Genomic DNA, 23,510 nt, shown 5'->3' with positions numbered 1-23,510 from the left:
TGCTGTAGGTATGAATATTCATTAGAAGGACTGATGCTGAAACTGAAGCTCCAATATTTTGGCCATCTGATGCAAAGCGCTGACGTATTAGAAAAGACCCTGATGCTGGGAAAGAGTGAAGGCAGGAGGAGAAAGGGATGACAGAGGACGAGATGGTTGGATGGCATCACTGACTCAAAGAACATGAGTTTGAACAAGCTCTGAGAGATGGTGAAGGACAGGGAAGCCTGGCGAGCTGCAGTCCATGGGGTCACAAAGAGTTGGACACGACTAAGTGACTGAAAGACAACAAATGTTATATATGAAAGTTAAGAGAGTAACAAAATCTTGAATTCTCATCACAATATTTTTATATTTCTTTAATTTTATATCTATATGAGATGATAGATGTTTACTATTGTGATAAGTTTTATGATGTAAGTACCGTTTAAGCTTATACAATGTTGTATGTCAATTGTAGCTCAATAAAACTAAAAGAAAACAAGATATATCTCTTACTGGTTCTATTGAAAATACTCTGGTCATAAAGCTGACTTCCTAAGAAAATCACAAATATCTTTCTGTAATAATATCTGAAAATTAGAACATAACTGAATATACATGGATATTACAGTGCAACAACGTGGTCTAAGAAATATGTGTATATTTATGAATGTCTACTTGTGGGTGTGGTGCTGCTGCCGTAGTAATTAGGGTGAGTTTTTCCTGTTCTTATTAAGAGAGGGGTTTTGCTGTGTGTTTTAGAATTTGCCTTCTTGTCTGGCAGTGATTTCCCAGGTTAAAACAAGAGTGATGAAAGGAAAAAGCTGTCACAGGAATTTAAGTAGAGATACAGAAGTTACAGTTACTAGTCAGGTGTTCTCATCTACTCGCATATGTAATGCTTATATTTATCAGGGGTTGAGAATAGCTCTCCAATTCATTTGTAGGGTGGGTTACACTTCACTGTTATGGTTAAATAATTATTTTAAGCAGGTCTTGCTGGGTTCATATTAGATCTTGCATGTGGTCACTAGTGCTTCCTGAAATAAAGATGCCATGACACAGCAGCTCCATAAATGCGGTGCTGACTTCTTGAATGGGATGACTTTACCTAAACCTAAGACAATCTTTTTTCATCACAGCTGCATATATATATATATTCATCTTATTCTTAATTTCCAGGGAAATTCATGAATATCCTCTCTATTCAGTGTTAGTATATACAGTATGTTATAAGATTATATATATATGTTTTTGCTAAAATGGAGAATTTCTTAAAAGGCTGTTTTTGACATTAAGATAAAGTTCTGTAAAGGTGAATTTTCATTTTTATGGAGATCTCTGCCTGTGCATTTTGGCTTATTTGAGGCTAGCCCCATCAATTCACCGTGACCTCTGGTGGTAATTGCTTGGCACTAAGGTAAGGAAGGAGCCTGGTGGGCTGCAGTCCATGGGGTCGTTAAGAGTTGGACATGACTGAGCGACTTCACTTTCACTTTTCACTTTCATGCACTGGAGAAGGAAATGGCAACCCACTCCAGTGTTCTTGCCTGGAGAATCCCAGGGACGGGGGAGCCTGGTGGGCTGCCGTCAATGGGGTCGCACAGAGTTGGGCACGACTGAAGTGACTTAGCAGCAGCAGCAGCAGCAGCAGCAGCAGCAGCAAAGTAAGGGAAAAAATGCTCAAAGTGTATTTATTAAAACAAGATTCAATAGAAGAAAACTTTTGAAGCAGTTATATGGGATTATAATGGGATTGCAGGTTAAGTAAAGTTGAGAAAAGGCTGTTTATAGTTGAATCCTTTCCCTTACTGGTGACATTCAAACATTCTGCAGATCTACTTACTGCATTGAATGAAGATATATGTGTTACTCACTGGAATAAGAGGGGCTGGTTGTAGAAGCGCTTGCATTTTTTGCATTCTCAAGGCCTATTATTTTAAGAAAAAAAAAAAGTCAGCTTAGGTTAATGTGTGCCAGTCCTCATAAGCCTTCCCTCACCTCCCCACTTCTCTATTTAGGTAGCCTCTGTGATGGATAGGTATGAAGATTCGAGTGAAAACATTTTATCTCATTCTGAAAGAGTCCTGTGTTATGACTCGAGATTGGTAGGGAGTTAATGTATACAGTCTGAAGAGTTTGGACACAAGCACATACCCGTGAAGCCATCCCCACAATCAAGGTAACAGACACAGCCATCCCCTCCAAAAGTCTTCTCATGCCCCCTCCTGTTCTGAGAATGTGCAGTCTGGTTTTCTCTATCAGTTATATCTCAGTAGTCTGTTTTTTTAAATTGGTGACATTTTCTTGGTGAGGAGTAGTCAAGCAAAGCAAGCTTCCACTCATGCACACAGAATTCATACCTTGAGACTGGGAGATGTTTTCTGCAGTTGTAACTGATATTGAGGATAATGTAGCGGTTCTGAAAGATGATGCTTCTGGTGGTGAAGTGTTAACTGTAGGAAAATAATAAATCTAGAGTCAGAGTCAGATTATAGTATTTACTTTTCTTTCTGGATTTCTTTGCAGATTCAAAACGTTGGCATTTTGGATGATCTGTAAAAACCGTTTATCACTGAATAATGGGATACAAACAACTGTACATTAAATCATGTGTTCCTCCTGTATAGATGATTAAATTTGGCATGACAAAGCCTGGGTGTTAGTATTATATCTTCAAGAACTGGCCAGAAATAAAACTTGAACAAGTTTATCATTTTAGACTATAGCCCATATCACCTACTGTAAGAGGTGTAAATCTCTTGAAAAGTGAAAGTTGAAAGTTAGTCACCCAGTCGTGTCTGACTCTTTGAGATCCCATGAACTGAGCCCACCAGGCTCCCCCGTCCATGGAATTCTCCAAGCAAGAGTACTGGAGTAGGTTGCCATTTCTTTCTCCAGGGGATCTTCCTGACTCAGGGATCGAACCTGGGTCTCCTGCATTGCAGGGAGATTCTTTACCATGTGAGCTACTGCTGCTGCTGCTGCTAAGTCTGTGCTACTAGGGAAGCCCTTAGTCGTGTCCAGCTCTTTGTGACCCTATGGAGTGTAGCCCACCAGGTTCCCTTGTCCATGGAATTCTCTAGGCAAGATATAAGATACTGGAGTAGGTTGCCCATTTCCTCCTCCAGGGGTTCTTCCTGACTGGGGAATCAAATCCCAGTCTCCTGCATTTCAGGCAGACTGTTTACTGTCTGAGCCACCAGGGGACGGGATGCAAATCAATGCAAAAGCATTCATCACATTTTAGATATTACAACTTTGAGTGATACTGATTTTTTTTATTATTATAAATACTTAAACTGAACAGAAATGCAGTTTATAGTGTTCTTTAGTGGTCAAGGAGAAAGACTGCAATGGAGGCTCTGACTGGAAGAACTGGGGGAAAAAATGATGGAAGATCCCTTCATTTTTATCTTGAAAGCTCAGCAGTGATTTATACTTGTTTGGTTTCTCCAGAGCGACTGCTGCTTGGATGCATGTCCACTGCTCTTTTTTTCCATGGAAAATATTATTTTTAGATTGTTATTATTTGTTGGCTTGGGTGAATATCTGCCATCTTTCATCAGAATGACTCAAACAAAAAAATAATAAATAAAAATGCATTATTCAAAATTCATAAATCTCAATAAATTTCAAGGAAATATAGATAATTAAACGTTTTCTAAGTGTACAGCATTTATTCTCATGAATCTGTAATAAAATGTAATTTGTATCTGGAAAAGATTTTGAAAAATCATTCTATTTTTCTTCAAGTATGAAGTAGTATCTTTTAATCACACGTGTTTGCCTTGTCTCTATAGTGCATTGCACGTTCCTGGAGTGTGAGGGCCATCATTCCCACCATTCACATGGAGTTCTGACTACAGTGGGTGTGCAATAAAGTATAACTGACTGCTCAGATGATGTAAGAGTCATCTAATTATGGCCCCTTAGGAATATGAAGATCATGTACCAGTACATAAAAGAAATAGATGTTGCCTGTGACTGCCTGGGATCTTTCTCTCTTTGCCACCCACAGCCCAGCACGCACTGCATGCTTATGCATTTCTGACATCCGTGGGGGAAGAAAAATGTTAAGAGTCTGTACAGTTCTTTCTATGCAAGAGATCTGTGGGAGGAAGCTAGATATATGCCCATAAGAACAAAGAAAAATGTCAGGCTAGTGCACTGAGCAGGCAGAAAAAGGAATTTTAAAGATAAGAGTAGGAAATAGCTGAAAGCTTGGTACTTAGCTGCTTTTACCAGTGTCAAGTGTTCTAGTAAAGATGAATGCTCTTTTGGTTGTGTTGGTAGAGAATAAGATGGCTGATTAAATAACCAAAGGCATTAATCCTCCTGGGATTTCCCAAGGATTAATTTTCAACACTCCACATTCTACCTTATTACCTTCTCATAGGCAGGCTAAGTGGTGGCAACAGTTCTGAGTATAATCTATCTGGATCAGATGAAACTCCAAGCTTTTCTACTTAAAATGTGTTGACTATCCAGTGCCGTTGGGAGAAGGCAATGGCACCCAACTCCAGTACTCTTGCCTGGAAAATCCCATGGATGGAGGAGCCTGGTAGGCTGTAGTCCATGGGGCCGCTAAGGGTCGGACATGACTGAGCAACTTCAATTTCACTTTCCACTTTCATGCATTGGAGAAGGAAATGGCAACCCACTCCAGTGTTCTTGCCTGGAGAATCCTATGGTTGGAGAAGCCTGGTGGGCTGCAGTCCACGGGGTCACACAGAGTTGGACACAACTGAAGAGACTTAGTAGTAGTAGTAGTATCCAGTGCTGTTATTGCTAATGATCCACAGGTGGGCAATAGGGTTAACTCCTTTTTAAAAAATATTTATTTATTTGGCACATGGCACAGGGGCTCAGTAGTTGCCCCACTCTGTGGCATGTGGGATTTTAGTTGGCAAACCAGGGATTAAACCTGAATCCCCTGCATTGGAAGGCAGATTCGTAACCACTAGACCATCACAGAAGTCCCTAGAATTAATATTTTTAAAAGGGGATATGTTGGCTCCTTGAATAAATATTTAATTTTTTTCTTATAACCACTACCTTTAGTTAAAAAATCAACACATACACACACATACACACAAACACACTTCACCTCTATTACACTGAATGCCTTCTTGTGTTTTCTAAACTCTTTTACTTCTTTTTAAAAAATATTAGTCATGACCCACTTAAAGGGAATTAACTTATAATTTGAGAAACCCTGTCCATTAGCATGAACACACTGATAAAATGACAGGTCTTGGCTGAATTCATAAATTGTCAGTTTACTGTGATTCTTTATGCAATTAAGACGGAGGGAGCCATGATACATGCAGAGCTGATGACTTTTGTGGATCTCACTGAGACTCTTACTATCCCACATTACTCCTAAAGCAATATCAGCAGAGGAGGTACAAGAGACGTGCAGTGGATGGATAAGAGCACAATTCTGAAGACTGAGCCCCTGGGCTCAAATGTGACTTGAGCACTTACTTGCTGTGGAATCTTAGGCAAGGCACTTCAACTCTGTGTCTGAGTTTCCACATCTAAAAAGATGTTTAGGGCAGACATCCTGGAATTTGAAGTCAAGTGGACCTTAGAAAGCATCACTATGAACAAAGTTAGTGGAGGTGATGGAATTCCAGTTGAGCTATTTCAAATCCTGAAAGATGATGCTGTGAAAGTGCTGCACTCAATATGCCAGCAAATTTGGAAAACTCAGCAGTGGCCACAGGACTGGAAAAGGTCAGTTTTCATTCCAGTCCCAAAGAAAGGCAATGCCAAAGAATGCTCAAACTACTGCACAATTGCACTCATCTCACACGCTAGTAAAGTAATGCTCAAAATTCTCCAAGCCAGGCTTCAGCAATACGTGAACTGTGAACTTCCAGTTGTTCAAGCTGGTTTTAGAAAAGGCAGAGGAATCAGAGATCAAATTGCCAATATCTGCTGGATCATTGAAAAAGCAAGAGAGTGCTAGAAAAACATCTATTTCTGCTTTATTGACTATGCCAAAGCCTTTGACTGTGTGGATCAAAATAAATGTGGACAATTCTGAAAGAGATGGGAATCCCATAGCACCTGACCTGCCCCTTGAGAAACCTATATGCAAGTCAGGAAGCAACAGTTAGAACTGGACATGCCACAACAAACCGGTTCCAAATAGGAAAAGGAGTTCATCAAGGCTGTATATTGTCACCCTGCTTATTTAATTTATATGCAGAGTACATCATGAGAAATGCTGGACTGGAAGAAACACAAGCTGGAATCAAGATTGCCGGGAGAAATATCAATAACCTCAGATATGCAGATGACATCACCCTTATGGCAGAAAGTGAAGAGGAACTGAAAAGCCTATTGATGAAAGTGAAAGAGGAAAGTTGAAAAAGTTGGTTTAGAGCTCAACATTCAGAAAACGAAGATCATGGCATCTGGTCCCATCACTTCATGGGAAATAGATGGGGAAACAGTGGAAACAGTGTCAGACTTTATTTTTGGGGGCTCCAAAATCACTGCAGATGGTGATTGCAGCCATGAAATTAAAAGATGCTCACTCCTTGGAAGGAAAGTTATGACCAACCTAGATAGCATATTCAAAAGCAGAGACATTCCTTTGCCAACAAAGGTCCATCTAGTCAAGGCTATGGTTTTTCCAGTGGTCATGTATGGATGTGAGAGTTGGACTGTGAAGAAGGCTGAGCACCGAAGAATTGATGCTTTTGAACTGTGGTGTTGGAGAAGACTCTTGAGAGCCCCTTGGACTGCAAGGAGATCCAACCAGTCCATTCTAAAGGAGATCAGCCCTGGGATTTCTTTGGAAGGAATGATGCTAAAGCTGAAGAAACTCCAATATTTTGGCCACCTCATGCGAAGAGTTGACTCATTGGAAAAGTCTCTGTGCTGGGAGGGATTCGGGGCAGGAGGAGAAGGGGACGACAGAGGATGAGATGGCTGGATGGCATCATTGACTTGATGGACATGAGTTTGAATGAACTCTGCTGGTTGGTGATGGACAGGGAGGCCTGGTGTGCTGCAATTCATGGAATCACAAAGAGTTGGAGACGACTGAGCTACTGAACAGAACTGACTGAAGTGAAAAAATATGAGTTTAAAAATACATGTACTCTAATCTTGCATTTGATAAAATATCAATATTAGTAATGTTACCAAAGAATATAAAAATATGCAAGAAGATATATCACATGTTAAAAATTATCCTGAGAATAAGTGATAACATTTATGGAGTATTTTAACTATTTACAATATTATATACTTCTCTAAACCTAGGTTATTTTAAAAATATTTACTATGAGTATGTGCTATTTCTGTGATCAGAAAAATCAATAATAAAATTGGATTTCAAAATAAAAACATGGTGATTATAATTTTTCTTCATCATAGTGTTGTGAAAATTAAATGAGTAAAAATAAATTAAAATTCTTTAGAAGTGTTGATACTAGTATGTTAATTATATATATAGTTAATATAGAAGTTTGGGTAGCTCCTCTTGGCCACCACCCCTGCCTTGGAGAGAAGCTCTATACAGTCAAAAAAACAAGACCAGGAGCTGACTGTGGCTCAGATCATGAACTCCTTATTGCCAAATTCAGACTGAAATTGAAGAAAGTAGGGAAAACCACTAGACCATTCAGGTATGACCTAAATCATATCCCTTATGATTATACAGTGGAAGTGAGAAATAGATTTAAGGGCCTAGATCTGATAGATAGAGTGCCTGATGAACTATGGAAGGAGGTTCATGACATTGTACAGGAGACAGGGATCAAGACCATCCCCATGGAAAAGAAATGCAAAAAAGCAAAATGGCTGTCTGAGGAGGCCTTACAAATAGCCGTGAAAAGAAGAGAAGTGAAAAGCAAAGGAGAAAAGGAAAGATATAAGCATCTGAATGCAGAGTTCCAAAGAATAGCAAGAAGAGATAAGAAAGCCTTCCTCAGTGATCAATGCAAAGAAATAGAGGGAAACAACAGAATGGGAAAGACTAGAGATCTCTTCAAGACAATTAGAGATACCAAGGGGACATTTCATGAAAAGATGGGCTCGATAAAGGACAGATATGGTATGGACCTAACAGAAGCAGAAGATATTAAGAAGAGGTGGCAAGAATACACAGAAGAACTGTACAAAAAAGATCTTCAAGACCCAGATAATCATGATGGTTACATCACTGACCTAGAGCCAGACATCCTGGAATGTGAAGTCAAGTGGGCCTTAGAAAGCATCACTATGAACAAAGCTAGTGGAGGTGATGGAATTCCAGTTGAGCTACTCCAAATCCTGAAAGATGATGCTGTGAAAGTGCTGCACTCAATATGCCAGCAAATTTGGAAAACTCAGCAGTGGCCACAGGACTGGAAAAGATCAGTTTTCATTCCAGTCCCAAAGAAAGGCAATGCCAAAGAATGCTCAAACTACCGCACAATTGCACTCATCTCACACGCTAGTAAAGTAATGCTCAAAATTCTCCAAGCCAGGCTTCAGCAATACGTGAACTGTGAACTTCCAATTGTTCAAGCTGGTTTTAGAAAAGGCAGAGAATCAGAGATCAAATTGCCAATATCTGCTGGATCATTGAAAAAGCAAGAGAGTTCCAGAAAAACATCTATTTCTGCTTTCTTGACTATGCCAATGCCTTTGATTGCATGGATCACAATAAACTGTGGACAATTCTGAAAGAGATGGGAATACCAGACCACCTGACCTGCCTCTTGATAAATCTGTTTGCAGGTCAGGAAGCAACAGTTAGAACTGGACATGGAACAACAGACTGGTTCCAAATAGGAAAAGGAGTTCGTCAAGGCTGTATATTGTCACCCTGCTTATTTAACTTCTATGCAGACTACATCATGAGAAATGCTGAACTGGAAGAAACACAAGTTGGAATCAAGATTGCCAGGAGAAATATCAATAACCTCAGATATGCAGATGACACCACCCTTACGGCAGAAAGTGAAGAGAACTCAAAAGCCTCTTTTTTTTAAAAATTTTATTTTATTTTTAAACTTTACATAATTGTATTAGTTTTGCCAAATATCAAAATGAACCCATCACAGGTATACATGTGCTCCCCATCCTGAACCCTCCTCCTTCCTCCCTCCTCCCTCCCCATACCATCCCTCTGAGTCATCCCAGTGCACTAGCCCCAAGCATCCAGTGTCGTGCATTGAACCTGGACTGGCATCTCGTTTCATACATGATATTTTACATGTTTCAATGCCATTCTCTCAAATCTTCCCACCCTCTCCCTCTCCCACAGAGTCCATAAGACTGTTCCATACATCAGTGTCTCTTTTGCTGTCTCGTACACAGGGTTTTTGTTATCATCTTTCTAAATTCCATATATATGCGTTAGTATACTGTATTGGTGTTTTTCCTTCTGGCTTACTTCACTCTGTATAATAGGCTCCAGTTTCATCCACCTCATTAGAACTGATTCAAATGAAATCTTTTTAATGGCTGAGTAATACTCCATTGTGTATATGTACCACAGCTTTCTTATCCATTCATCTGCTGATGGACATCTAGGTTGCTTCCATGTCCTGGCTATTATAAACAGTGCTGCGATTGAAAGTGAAAGTGGAGAGTGAGAAAGTTGGCTTAAAGCTCAACATTCAGAAAATGAAGATCATGGCATCCGGTCCCATCACTTCATGGGAAATAGATGGGGAAACAGTGGAAACAGTGTCAGATTTTATTTTTTGGGGCTCCAAAATCACTGCAGATGGTGATTGCGCCATGAAATTAAAAGATGCTTACTCCTTGGAAGGAAAGTTATGACCAACCTAGATAGCATATTCAAAACCAGAGACGTTACTTTGCCAACAAAGGTCCGTCTAGTCAAGGCTATGGTTTTTCCTGTGGTTATGTATGGATGTGAGAGTTGGACTGTGAAGAAGGCTGAGCACTGAAGGATTGATGCTTTTGAACTGTGGTGTTGGAGAAGACTCTTGAGAGTTCCTTGGACTGCAAGGAGCTCCAACCAGTCCATTCTGATGGAGATCAGCCCTGGGATTTCTTTGGAAGGAATGATGCTGAAGCTGAAACTCCAGTACTTTGGCCACCTCATGCAAAGAGTTGACTCATTGGAAAAGACTCTGATGCTGGGAGGGATTGGGGGCAGGAGGAGAAGGGGACGACAGAGGATGAGATGGCTGGATGGCATCACCGACTCAATGGACGTGAGTCTGAGTGAACTCCGGGAGTTGATGATGGACAGGGAGGCCTGGCGTGCTGCAATCATGGGGTGGCAAAGAGTCGGACACGACTGAGCTACTGAACTGAACTGAATATAGAAGTTTAATATACATGTTAATTTATATTATATTAATAATTACTTTATGAAAGTGAAAGTGTTAATTGTTCAGCGGTGTCCGACTCTTTGCAACCCCACGGGTTATAGTCAATAAGTCTCCTTTGTCCATGGAATTCTCCAGGCAAGAATACTGGAGTGGGTTGCCATTCTCTTCTCCAGGGTATCTTCCTGACCCAGGGATCAAACACAGGGTTCTGCATTAGCAGGCAGATTCTTTACCATCTGAGCCACCAGGGAAGCCCATATTATTTTATAACAGTATAATAATATAATATTTGTAGTATAAGTAAATTGTGATTAGGCACCTAGAGAGTTGTGACTTTCAAGCAAAGTCAATTTACCTAATTTTCTCAGATTTTCTAAGTATAAAAGTATATGACTCTGCAGACACTTAAATGTGAGTGTATGGTGCTCTTAGATGATATAAATTTGCTCTTATACATTTACTTTTGTTGACTGTATTCAATATCAGATTATTGGTATGTTATGACTTAAATTTAGTTTGCAAACTTCAAGCTAGAACTCGGAGCAGGCTGTTTGAGGCAGAGACCCTTGGAACAAACTCTGTTGTAATAAAGAGACCTGCAGAGTCAAGTCTATTGTAATAATGCATATCCAAATTTACCCTATTGGCATCTGACTATGGTACACATTTGGCTCTTGCCAGGTGGCACTGGTGGTAAAGAACCCATCTGACAATGCAGGAAACAAAAGAGGTACAGGTTCACTCCCTGGGTTGGGAAGATCCTCTGGAGGACAGCATGGCAATTCACTCCAGTATTCTCGTCTGGAGAATCCCATGGCCAGAGGAGCCTGGTGGGCTACAGTCCATATGGTTGCAAAGAGTTGGACACAACTGAAGCGACTTATTAGATAAATTATGGAAAGTTTTTAAGACAGAAGACCTTATTGCTGTCCCAGGGCTCTCTGGTGACTACGAGAATGCGTGTCATCAAAGGCAAACTACGGATAGTATAAATTTTGACTGAAGTTCTCCACTTGTTCTCTGAATTCCATCCTTGTGTTTTTACTGGTTTCATACTTCCTGCAGGCAGCTCCCAGCCAGTGGTTGAGCCTGGCAAGGATACGAAAGCAATCCTCCCCCTGGGAACTGTGGACTTCTCTGAGGAGGAACTTGAGCTGGAAGAGTCCCTTATGGCTTTCTCAAACTTTTAATTTTAGTTAAGGAATGATATACAGCATAAGATGAATAAAATAGAAATAAGAAATCGAAGCAATGGCAAATGGAAGAAACAAATAAGCTCCTTCTAAGAGTTAATACCAAGCATCAATACGGTTGCTGATGTTGGCCGTAAGAACTGATTCTGAGCATCCTGACATTCAGGGAAGGAGAGCACGGTTTACTCTAGGCTTTCGTTATAAGAGTGGAATATGATCTATTATATAGGTAAGCGGCACATCAGCAGTTCAGTCAATAAATGCTATGAGTATAATTGGTCCCACCCTGTGTTTTGAAAGGCAGTATGCTGACATGATCCCTGAGGTCACTTTTATTTTTTTAATGCTTTTCCTCTAATTTCATTTATTTATTTATGTTGACATATGTTTGATTTACAATGTTGTGTTAGTCTCAAGTGTACAGCACAGTGATTCAGTTATATACACCTACAAACAAAAAATATATATATGTTCTTTCTCAGATTCTTTCCTATTACAGGTCATTACAAGATATTGTGTATAGTTCCCTGTGCTACACAGTAGGTCCTTGTTGTTTCCCTATTTTATATATAGTACTATCCAACCAGTCCATTCTGAAGGAGATCAGCCCTGGGATTTCTTTGGAAGGAATGATGTTGAAGCTGAAACTCCAGTACTTTGGCCACCTCATGCGAAGAGTTGAATCATTGGAAAAGACTCTGATGCTGGGAGGGATTGGGGGCAGGAGGAGAAGGGGATGACAGAGGATGAGATGGCTGGATGGCATCACTGACTCGATGGACATGAGTCTGGGTGAACTCCGGGAGTTGGTGATGGACAGGCAGGCCTGGTGTGCTGCGATTCATGGGGTTGCAAAGAGTTGGACACGACTGAGCGACTGAACTGAGTGTGTACATGTTAATCCCAAATTTCTAATTTACCTCTCCCTACACCCTTCATTAGTCCCTTTGGTAACCATAAGTTTGTTTCCTATATCTGTGACTCTACTTCTGTTCTGTAAATAAGTTCATTTGTATCTTTTTTTTTTTTTTTTTAGATTCTACATATACATCATACCATATGATATTTGTCTCTTTCTATCTGACTTACTTCACATAATATGATGATCCCTAGGTCCATCCATGTTTCGGTAAATGACATTGTTTCATTATTTTATGGTTGAGTAATATTCCATTGTATATACAGAACATCTGGAGCAAGCACTTCTTATACTGAAGAACCTGACTTACTTTAAAAGAACAAAAATGTAAACAAAGCTAAGCTTTTTAGAGATGGGAAATGTCTCTGCAACTATTCATAAATCATTAATTAGCATTTTAATAAGTTAGGATTTTGATGCCAAGAGTAGTAGGTAAAATTGGTGTGTGGTTTTGTCACTTATGTCAAGTTCTGATATCAGAGTTAAACTATCTTCACAAAATACAGATTTCCTCTATTCTTCTATTCTTGATTCTCTGAAATTATGTTACTTTTGTAGTCAGCTGTTCCTTTACCTGCATAGCCTGTATGGGATTCTCAGAATTGACTCTTTCCCCCCTGCCCCGAGGTGACTTTTAGCTTTAAGATTTTAAGTCTTTTTTTTTCATCAGGGTTCCTTTTAAGCCAGATTTTGTCCTTGCTAGTCTGCATTTTCACCCTTAATGGAACACCTCATGTACTCAATGGGCAAAATATTTAAAGGAAACTTTCCTGCCTTCACATGAGAAAAATTAATTTTTCTCTCATCAGACCTTAACTTTCTGACCTACTTGTATTCTTTAAGCTATGCAAAAACAATTTATCTCAAATTTCTTTCATTTTGCTTTGGGTCATCAGCATAACTAACCAGAGGTAACAGCACCCTGTAACCCAGTAGTAACCATGACTAGAGATTTGTTTACTTTAAGTAACCATAGAAATATATGTAGAAGGAGGACATATTTTATTTTGTGATTTAATATAGTTATTATATTCCAGAAAATGATATACATATACAAAGAATAAATGGACCGTGCTAATTACTTCCATACACACTAACTTACCTTATTCTTAAACATTTTTATTCTGTACTGTAAATAGAGATGCTGTGGCTCACAGAGATGAGGTAACACATCTGACAAGAAGTGGAAGAGCTAAAACATAAGGCAAGCATGACTCAAAACCCTTTCCGTTTCCTTTCCATAAAGCCATGCAACCAAGAGATTTTAAGTGAGTTGAGTTCATCTTTTACTTGCTAATGGCATCATTAACAATGATATAAATGAAATTTTTGCAGCATTCTGAAAGTTTTAGACTATTCTCATCTCTCTCCCCAAATATATACATTGTCTTACCTTAAATTCACAATTTGGATAATATGACCAGAAAACATCGAGAAGCTTTTTAATATGTAACTAGGAAGTCAAGAATACCTGGAGTAACAGGCAAATTTGGCCTTGGAGTACAGAATGAAGCAGGGCAAAGGCTAATAGAGTTTTGCCAAGAGAATGCACTGGATATAGAAAACACCCCCTTCCAACAACACAAGAGAAGACTTTACATATGGACATCACCAGATGTTCAACACCAAAATCAGACTGATTATGTTCTTTGCATCCAAAGATGGAGAAGCTCTATACAGTCAGCAAAAACAAGACTGGGAGCTGACTGTGGCTCAGATCATGAACTCCTTATTGCCAAATTCAGACTTAGAATGAAGAAAGTAGGGAAAATCACTAGACCATTCAGGTATGACCTAAATCAAATCCCTTATGATTATACAGTGGAAGTGAGAAATAGATTTAAGGGATTAGATCTGATAGACAGAGTGCCTGATGAACTATGGATGGAGGTTTGTAACACTATACAGGAGACAGGGATCAAGAATATCCCCAAGAAAAAAAAGGGCAAAAAAGCAAATGGCTGTCTGAGGAGGCCTTACAAATAGCTGTGAAAAGAAGAGAAATGAAAAACAAAGGAGAAAAGTAAAGATATACCCACTTGAATGCAGAGTTCCAAAGAATAGCAAGGAGAGATAAGAAAGCCTTCCTCTGTGATCAGTGCAAAGAAACAGAGGAAGACAATAGAATGGGAAAGACTAGAGATCTCTTCAAGAAAATTAGAGATACCAAGGGAACACTTCATGAAAAGATGGGCTCGATAAAGGACAGAAATGGTATGGACCTAACAGAAGCAGAAGATATTAAGAAGAGGTGGCAAGAATACACAGAAGAACTATACAAAAAAGATCTTCATGACCCAGATAATCACGATGGTGTGATCACTCACCTAGAGCCAGACATCCTAGAATGTGAAGTCAAGTGAGCCTTAGAAAGCATCACTACGAACAAAGCTAGTGGAGGTGATGGAATTCCAGTTGAGCTATTTCAAATCCTAAAAGATGATTCTGTAAAATGCTGCACTCAATATGCCAGCAAATTTGAAAAACTCAGCAGTGGCCACAGGACTGGAAAAGGTCAGTTTTCATTCCAATCCCAAAGAAAGGCAATGCCAAATAATGCTCAAACTACTGCACAATTGCACTCATTTCACATGCTAGCAAAGTAATGCTCAAAATTTTCGAGCCAGGCTTCAACAGTATGTGAAACATGAAATTCCAGATATTCAAGCTGGTTTTAGAAAAGGCAGAGGAACCAGAGATCAAATTGCCAACATCCATTGGATCACTAAAAAAACAGAGTTCCAAAAAATATTTACTTCTGCTTTATTGACTATGCCAAAGCCTTTGACTATGTGGATCACAACAAACTGTGGAAAATTCTCCAAGAGATGGGAATCCCAGACCACCTGACCTGCCTCTTGAGAAATATGTATGCAGGTCAGAAAACAACGGTTAGAACTGGACATGGAACAACAGACTGGTTCCAAATAGGAAAAGGAGTATGTCAAGGCTGTATATTGTCACCCTGCTTATTTAACTATATGCAGAGTACATCATGCAAAATGAAGTACAAGCTGGAATCAAGATTGCTGGGAGAAATATCAATAACCTCAGATACACAGGTAACACCACCCTTATGGGAGAAAATGAAGAACTAAAGAGCATCTACATGAAAGTGAAAGAGGAGAGTGAAAAAGTTGGCTTAAAGCTCAACATTCAGAAAATGAAGATCATGGCATCTGGTCCTATCACTTCATGGCAAATAGATGGGGAAACAATGGAAACAGTGTCAGACTTTATTTTCTTGGGCTCCAAAATCACTGCAGATGATGACTGCAGCCATGAAATTAAAAGATGCTTGCTCCTTGGAAGAAAAGCTATTACCAGCCTAGACAGCATATTATAAAGCAGAGACATTACTTTGCCAAAAAAAGTTCATCTAGTCAATGCTATGATTTTTCCAGTAGTGATGTATGGATGTGAGAGTTGGACTGTAAAGCTGAGCATGGAAGAATTGATGCTTTTGAATTGTGGTTGTTGGAGAAGACTCTTGAGAATCCCTTAGACTGCAAAGATATCCAACCAGTCCATCCTAAAGGAAATTAGTCCTGAATATTCACTGGAAGGAAGGACTGATGTTGAAGCTGAAACTCCAATAATTTGGCCACCTAATGTGAAGAACTGACTCATTTTAAAAGACTCTAATGCTGGGGAAAATTGAAGGCAGGAGGAGAAGGGGACAACAAAGGATGAGATGGCTGGATGGCATCACGACTCAATGGACATGAGTTTGAGCAAGCTCTGTGAGTTGATGATGGACAGGGAATCCTGGCATGCTGCAGTCCATGGGGTTGCAAAAAGTTGGACAAGACCGAGCGACTGAACTGAACTCAACTGAACTGATGGGACACTATGTGCCATGCATTGTTCTAAGGGCTTTATACTCACTACTATATTAACAATATTATCATTTCATATAATGGAAGCTAAAGCCCAGAGAGCTTAAATAATTTGCCCAAAGTCACACAGAGCCAGGGTTTGAATGCAGACTCTAGACTCTGGTCTGTCAACCACGACTCTGTGCTGCCTAAGCTGCTGCTGCTCAGTAACAATGAGTTATAAGTGCATCTTTATTTTTATTACATGAAATATCACCTATTTCTGGAGAAGGCAATGGCACCCCACTCCAGTACTCTTGCCTAGAAAATCACATGGACAGAGGAGCCTGGTAGGCTGCAGTCCATGGGGTCCTGAAGAGTTGGACATGACTGAGCGACTTCCCTTTCACTTTTCCCTTTCATGCATTGGAGAAGGAAATGGCAACCCACTCCAGTGTTCTTGCCTGGAGAATCCCAGGGACCGGGGAGCCTGGTGGGCTGGCGTCTATGGGGTCACACAGAGTTGGACACGACTGAAGCGACTTAGCAGCAGTATCACCTATTTCAATTTATTCTCCAATCAAGAGGTTTCTTTATACCAAGAGAAACTAAACCTCTCTTTCTTCAGTGGCTAGACCAGACTCTGCAGAAACATACAAGGAGACAGAATTCTTCCTAATGTATTAATAGAGAGCACGTTGTAGAGTTTACTGGAGGAGCTCACATCCTTAGCAATATTGTTGAAATGTGTCGGTTCTTAAAGTGAGTGCTGGCTTAGCCAATCAGTTGAGATTGAGGTTTTTGTTTGTTAGCTTGTTTTTCAGTTGTTCTGGGTTTTCCTTGCTGCTCTCAGACTTTCTCTAGTTGTGGTGAGAGGAGGATAATCTTTGCTGTGATGCAGAGGCTTCTGATAGAGGTGGCTTCTCTTGTTGCAGAGCACAGCTCTAGGTGCAGGCTTCCGAAGTCACGGCTCATGGGCTCCAGAGCCCAGGCTCAGTGGTTGTGGCATATGGGATTTAGTTCCTTCATAGGATGTGGAATCTTCCAGGACCAAGGATCAAACCTGTGCCCCTGCTTTGGCAGGTGGGTTCTTATTCACTGCGCCACCAGGGAAGTCCAAGATTGTGAGTTTTTATGACCGTTCAGTGTAGACTAGAGAGTCTCAAGAACAGGGTTGAGCACTTCTCAGAGACTTATCAGATCCTTGAACCAGAGGAGAAACCACTTAGGCATACCTAGATTTATAGGTTCATATAATTTCCCAAGTGGAAGCTTATGCCAGGCCCTAAGCTAATTTCTATTTCTCATTCCATAACTGAGTTATTTTTTTCACAACTAATTTTTAAACATCATAAAATTTCCAAGTTACTAAAACAACTCAGGATATCATTTGCTATGGCTATATTTCTAGTTTGAGTACATTCTAACTGAACTGTTGAGTACATTCTAACTGAACTGTTACTAACTGAACAATAGTATCAAGATTCTGTCATTCAAAGTTAGAATATTCAGGTAAGTAATCCTCTGTATAAAATAGTTCATGTTTCACATTATATGAATTTACCAGTAACCAACTCCAGGCATTGCATAAGAATGCCTGTGCTTGTTCATTCAAGCGTGATGAATGAATCACGACAGAGAATCCTCCTTTCCAAAGGCCAGTAGTCAGTTTTGATGGCAGTTGTCTGTACTAGCTTCTGATTTTCCATAAAAAAGTTAATGTCTAAAAAACAACTGAGGTCTTGAAACACAGTTGAGAAATGAAAGATGTGTACAATAAAATTTTTTGCAAGCTGTGCTGGTCACAATGAGAATGCTGTGATGATTAATTTTTTGTGTTGACTTGGCTATGGGGTTCTCAGATATTTGATATGGTTGTTTAGTCACAAAGTTTTACCTGACTCTTTGTGACCCCATGGACTGTAGCCCAACAAGTTCTTCTGTCCATGGAATTTCCCAGGCAAGAATACTGGAGCAGGTTGCCATTTCCTTCTCCAGGGGATTTTTCCCAACCCAGGGATTGAACTTGCCTCTCAGGTATTGGTCAAGCATTATTCTGGGTGTGCCTGTGAATGTGTTTTTGGATGAGATTAATATTCAGATCAGTAGATGAGTGAAATATATGACCTCCATTAGGGTGGCTCTCATCCAATCAGTTGGAGGCCTGTACGGGGGCGCAAAGAGATGGACATGACTGAGCATGCGCACACACACGCAAACAGAAAGGCTTCCTGGAGTAAGAAGCAATTCTTTCTGCCTGGTTGCCTTGAGCTGGGATATCAGTGTTTCCGTGCCTTTGAACTGAGCTATTGTCTCCTCTTGGATCTTGAGCTTTCCAGCTTCCAGCCTGGAACTTACAGCATCTGCTCTTCTGGTCTCAGCACTTGGGACTGGGACTAGAAGTGCACCATGCATTCCCTGCTTCTGGACCTCGTTTGCCAACTGAGGTCTCAGGACTTCTCAGACTCTGTAATACATTGAGCCAATTCTTTATAATACATCTCTTTAGAGATTTCCATATGTTTATATAAATACATATTTATATATGTATATTCTCTTTGTTCTGCTTCTCTGGAAAACCTGGACAAATATAGTTGTATTTTCAGGAAATTATGGGCAAATGGTTTATTCCTTTCCCAATATATTGAGGCATATTGGTCCATTTTTCTTTGAGCTGACGTCTCTTACAAAGAAATCAAAAGGTTAATTTTCAAGGACAAGTTATTAGCTCTGCCTGTCTGTGGGAAAACGATAAGGCTAAACAAAAGTGAATTCTGTCATTGCTTTAAATTGTTGTAATGGCCACACACAATGTCTGCATGTATCTCCAGGGAATAAACAGTCTTTCATCACTTTTTAGTGGGTCTTTCCATATCCTCATTAGCTCTGAACTCAGAGCTAAAAAATCAAGTAGGCACAAAAATCTGGCAGCTAGAAGACCACTTTTTTCATGAAACTGTTTCTCGTCTTTCTTAAATTGCTTTTATCTCACCCAGTGTATGCTACCACAGATAAAGGGAAAAAAATTCTTTCCCTCCTCTGATCCTAATATAAGGTTATCTGAGGCTTATCACTGACACATCACTTTATACCTATATGACTGCTGGAGTTATTATAGTTATTTATTATATTGACTAGTCTTTAGTAACCCTTCATGGCAGGCTCCATGTATCACTCAAAATCTTAGCTAGTGCTATATGTGAGGGAACAGAACAAAGATTGAATGCCTCGGTTAGCAGTGATTGGTTGAATATATCCTTCTGTATATTTAGCAGGGGATTATACTAAACTTGGAATCTTACCAGGTATGTTACAGTGGGCAGTTGAAATTTTACTCTCCTACATGTTTTAGATATTGGGTGTGAATTCTTCTTCATGCTTAGCATTACTAAACACAGCTGTCCATTCATACAACCTTTGCACTATTGAATGAAATGAATGGACATGTCTTCTGACCTTGATCAATCATGTCCATCTAACTGTGACTACCTTTCTTGTATGTTTATTATATAAAATTGAATGTCGTATCTACATATAGAAAAGAAAAAGAAAGTATTAGTTGCTCAGTTGTGTCTGAGTCTTTGCAACCCCATTGACTATAGCCTGCCAGGCTCCTCTGTCCATGGATTTCTCCATGTAAGAATACTGGAATTGATATACATTTCCTTCTCCAGGGAATCTTCCCAACTCAGGCATTGAACCTGGGTCCACAGCCTTGTAGGCAGATTCTTTACCATGTGAGCCAACAGAGAAGTCCATATCTACATATAACTGCTTATAATTCATATTTTATATACAGTTGCCTTATTCTGAATTCCAAAAAAAGATCCTACATAAAACAATTACCAATTGCTAGACCCTTAACAATAATTTTTGAAGACAGTGCTAAAGACATAATTTTTCATGGAAATTAAAGCCAGATGCATTATATGAAAGAAAATATCAAATGTGAGAGCTATGAATGTTCTAGTCAAAGACTAAATGTGTGTTCAGTTGAGTCAGTTCAGTTCAGTCACTCACTCCTGTCCGACTCTTTGCAACCCCATGAATCACAGCACGCCAGGCCGCCCTGTCCATCACCAACTCCCAGAGTTCACTCAGACTCACGTCCATCGAGTCAGTGATGCCATCCAGCCATCTCATCCTCTGTCGTCCCCTTCTCCTCGTGCCCCCAATCCCTCCCAGCATCAGAGTTTTTTCCAATGAGTCAACTCTTCGCATGAGGTGACCAAAGTACTGGAGTTTCAGCTTTAGCATCATTCCTTCCAAAGAAATCCCAGGGCTGATCTCCTTCAGAACGGACTGCTTGGATCTCCTTGCAGTCCAAGGGACTCTCAAGAGTCTTCCAAAACACCACAGTTCAAAAGCATCAATTCTTTAGAGCTCAGCCTTCTTCACAGTCCAACTCTCACATCCATACATGACCACAGGAAAAACCATAGCCTTGACTAGATGGACCTTTCTTAGCAAAGTAATGTCTCTACTTTTCAATATGCTATCTAGGTTGGTCATAACTTTTCTTCCAAGGAGTAAGTGTCTTTTAATTTCATGGCTGCAATCACCATCTGCAGTGATTTTGGAGCCCCCCAAAATAAAGTCAGCCACTGTTTCCACTGTTTCCCCATCTATTACCCATGAAGTTATGAGACCAGATGCCATGATCTTTGTTTTCTGAATGTTGAGCTTTAAGCCCACTTTTTCACTCTACACTTTCACTTTCATCAAGAGGCTTTTGAGTTCCTCTTCACTTTCTGCTATAAAGGTGGTGTCATCTGCATATCAGAGGTTATTGATATTTCTCCCAGCAATCTTGATTCCAGGTTGTGCTTCTTCCAGCCCAGCATTTCTCATGATGTACTCTGCATATAAGTTAAAGAAGCAGGGTGACAATATACAGCCTTGACATACTCCTTTTCCTATTTGGAACCAGTCTGTTGTTCCATGTCCAGTTCTAACTGTTGCTTCCTGACCTGCATACAAATTGCTCAAGAGGCAGGTCAGGTGGTCTGGTATTCCCATCTCTTTCAGAATTTTCCACAGTTTATTGTGATCCACACAGTCAAAGGCTTTGGCATAGTCAATAAAGCAGAAATAGATGTTTTTCTGGAACTCTCTTGCTTTTTCCATGATCCAGTGGATGTTGGCAATTTGATCTCTGGTTCCTCTGCTTTTTCTAAAACCAGCTTGAACATCAGGAAGTTCACGGTTCACGTATTGCTGAAGCCTGGCTTGGAGAATTTTGAGCATTACTTTACTAGTGTGTGAGATGAGTGCAATTGTGCAGTAGTTTGAGCATTCTTTGGCATTGCCTTTCTTTGGGACTGGAATGAAAACTGACCTTTTCCAGTCCTGTGGCCACTGCTGAGTTTTCCAAATTTGCTGGCATATTGAGTGCAGCACTTTCACAGCATCATCTTTCAGGATTTGGAGTAGCTCAACTGGAATTCCATCACCTCCACTAGCTTTGTTCATAGTGATGCTTTCTAAGGCCCACTTGACTTCACATTCCAGGATATCTGGCTCTAGGTGAGTGATCACACTATCGAGATTATCTGGGTCATGAAGATCTTTTTTGTACAGTTCTTCTGTGTATTCTTGCCACCTCTTCTTAATACCTTCTGCTTCTGTTAGGTCCATACCATTTCTGTCCTTTATCGAGCCCATCTTTTCATGAAGTGTTCCCTTGGTATCTCTAATTTTCTTGAAGAGATCTCTAGTCTTTCCCATTCTGTTATTTTCCTCTATTTCTTTGCATTGATCACTGAGGAAGGCTTTCTTATCTCTTCTTCCTATTCTTTGGAACTCTGCATTCAGATGCTTATATCTTTCCTTTTCTCCTTTGCTTTTCACTTCTCTTCTTTTCACAGCTATTTTTAAGGCCTCCCCAGACAGCTATTTTGCTTTTTTGCATTTCTTTTCCATGGGGATGGTCTTGAACCCTGTCTCCTGTACAATGTCACGGACCTCAGCCCATAGTTCATCAGGCACTCTATCTATCAGATCTAGGCCCTTAAATCTATTTCTCACTTCCACTGTATAATCATAAGGGATTTGATTTAGGTTATACCTGAATGGTCTGGTGGTTTTCCCTACTTTCTTCAATTTAAGTCTGAATTTGGCAATAAGGAATTCATGATCTGAGGCACAGTCAGCTCCTGGTCTTATTTTTGCTGACTGTATACAGCTTCTCCATCTTTGGCTGCAAAGAATATAATCAATCTGATTTCAGTGTTGACCATCTGGTGATGTCCATGTGTAGAGTCTTCTCATGTGTTGTTGGAAGAGGGTGTTTGCTATGACCAGTGCATTTTCTTGGCAAAACTCTATTAGTCTTTGCCCTGCTTCATTCTGTATTCCAAGGCCAAATTTGCCTGTTACTCCAGGTGTTTCTTGGCTGCCTACTTTTGTATTCCAGTCCCTTATAATGAAAAGGACATCTTTTTTGGGTGTTAGTTCTAAAAGGTCTTGTAGGTCTTCATAGTACTGTTCAACTTCAGCTTCTTCAGTGTTACTGGTTGGGGCATAGATTTGGATTACTGTGATATCGAATGGTTTGCCTTAGAAACGAACAGAGATCATTCTGTCGTTTTTGAGATTGCATCCAAATACTGCATTTTGGACTCTTTTGTTGACCATGATGGCTACTCCATTTCTTCTGAGGGATTCCTGCCCGCAGTAGTAGATATAATGGTCATCTGAGTTAAATTCACCCATCCCAGTCCATTTTAGTTTGCTGATTCCTAGAATGTCGACATTCACTCTTGCCATCTCTTGTTTGACCACTTCCAATTTGCCTTGATTCATGGACCTGACATTCCTGGTTCCTGTGCAATATTGCTCTTTACAGCATCGGACCTTGCTTCTATCACCAGTCACATCCACAACTGTGTATTGTTTTTGCTTTGGCTCCATCCCCTCATTCTTTCTGGAGTTATTTCTCCACTGATCTCCAGTAGCATATTGGTCACCTACTGACCTGGGGAATTCCTCTTCAGTAACCTATAATTTTGCCTTTTCACGCTATTAATGGGGTTCTCAAGGCAAGAATCCTGAAGTGGTTTGCCATTCCCTTCTCCAGTGGACCACATTCTGTCAACATTACCTAAACATTTACCTCAACATTACCTAAAAGAAAAATACTAATTATTTTAAGGAAGATGGGGGATATTTGTTAATTTTTTTAAAGTGAACCTGGATTTAGGCTTTAGCCCTACCATATATCTGAAATTTAAGACTGACCTTTCTTGCAGTTGATAGAATCGGCCATATTTCTTTCTAATTC

The 23,510-nt window shown here is 40.0% G+C and overlaps 1 protein-coding gene and 1 long non-coding RNA gene across 6 annotated transcripts in view; one reads left to right on the top strand and one right to left on the bottom strand.

Annotated features, from left to right (window-relative positions):
* Nucleotides 1-2,339, top strand: part of LOC138988214 (uncharacterized) — a 138,081-nt gene extending 135,742 nt beyond the window's left edge. For both annotated transcript variants that reach the window (XR_011464470.1, XR_011464469.1), the window contains exon 4: nucleotides 9-2,339. This is a non-coding gene — a long non-coding RNA (uncharacterized lncRNA). The remainder of the gene's footprint in view (nucleotides 1-8) is intronic.
* Nucleotides 1-23,510, bottom strand: part of EMCN (endomucin) — a 132,407-nt gene that overhangs the window by 25,428 nt on the left and 83,469 nt on the right. For all 4 annotated transcript variants that reach the window (XM_070372097.1, XM_070372098.1, XM_070372096.1 and 1 more), the window contains 2 exons: nucleotides 2,346-2,438; nucleotides 1,860-1,913 (listed from right to left, as the gene is read on the bottom strand). In XM_070372097.1, the coding sequence (XP_070228198.1) occupies nucleotides 1,860-1,913; nucleotides 2,346-2,438 (147 nt within the window). The remainder of the gene's footprint in view (nucleotides 1-1,859; nucleotides 1,914-2,345; nucleotides 2,439-23,510) is intronic.

The sequence above is a fragment of the Bos mutus genome, chromosome 6 (assembly GCF_027580195.1).
Source record: "Bos mutus isolate GX-2022 chromosome 6, NWIPB_WYAK_1.1, whole genome shotgun sequence".
Taxonomy (NCBI): Eukaryota; Metazoa; Chordata; class Mammalia; order Artiodactyla; family Bovidae; genus Bos; species Bos mutus.
The sequence above is the reverse complement of the archived record's forward strand: the minus strand, read 5'-3'. Positions and strand labels throughout refer to the sequence as shown.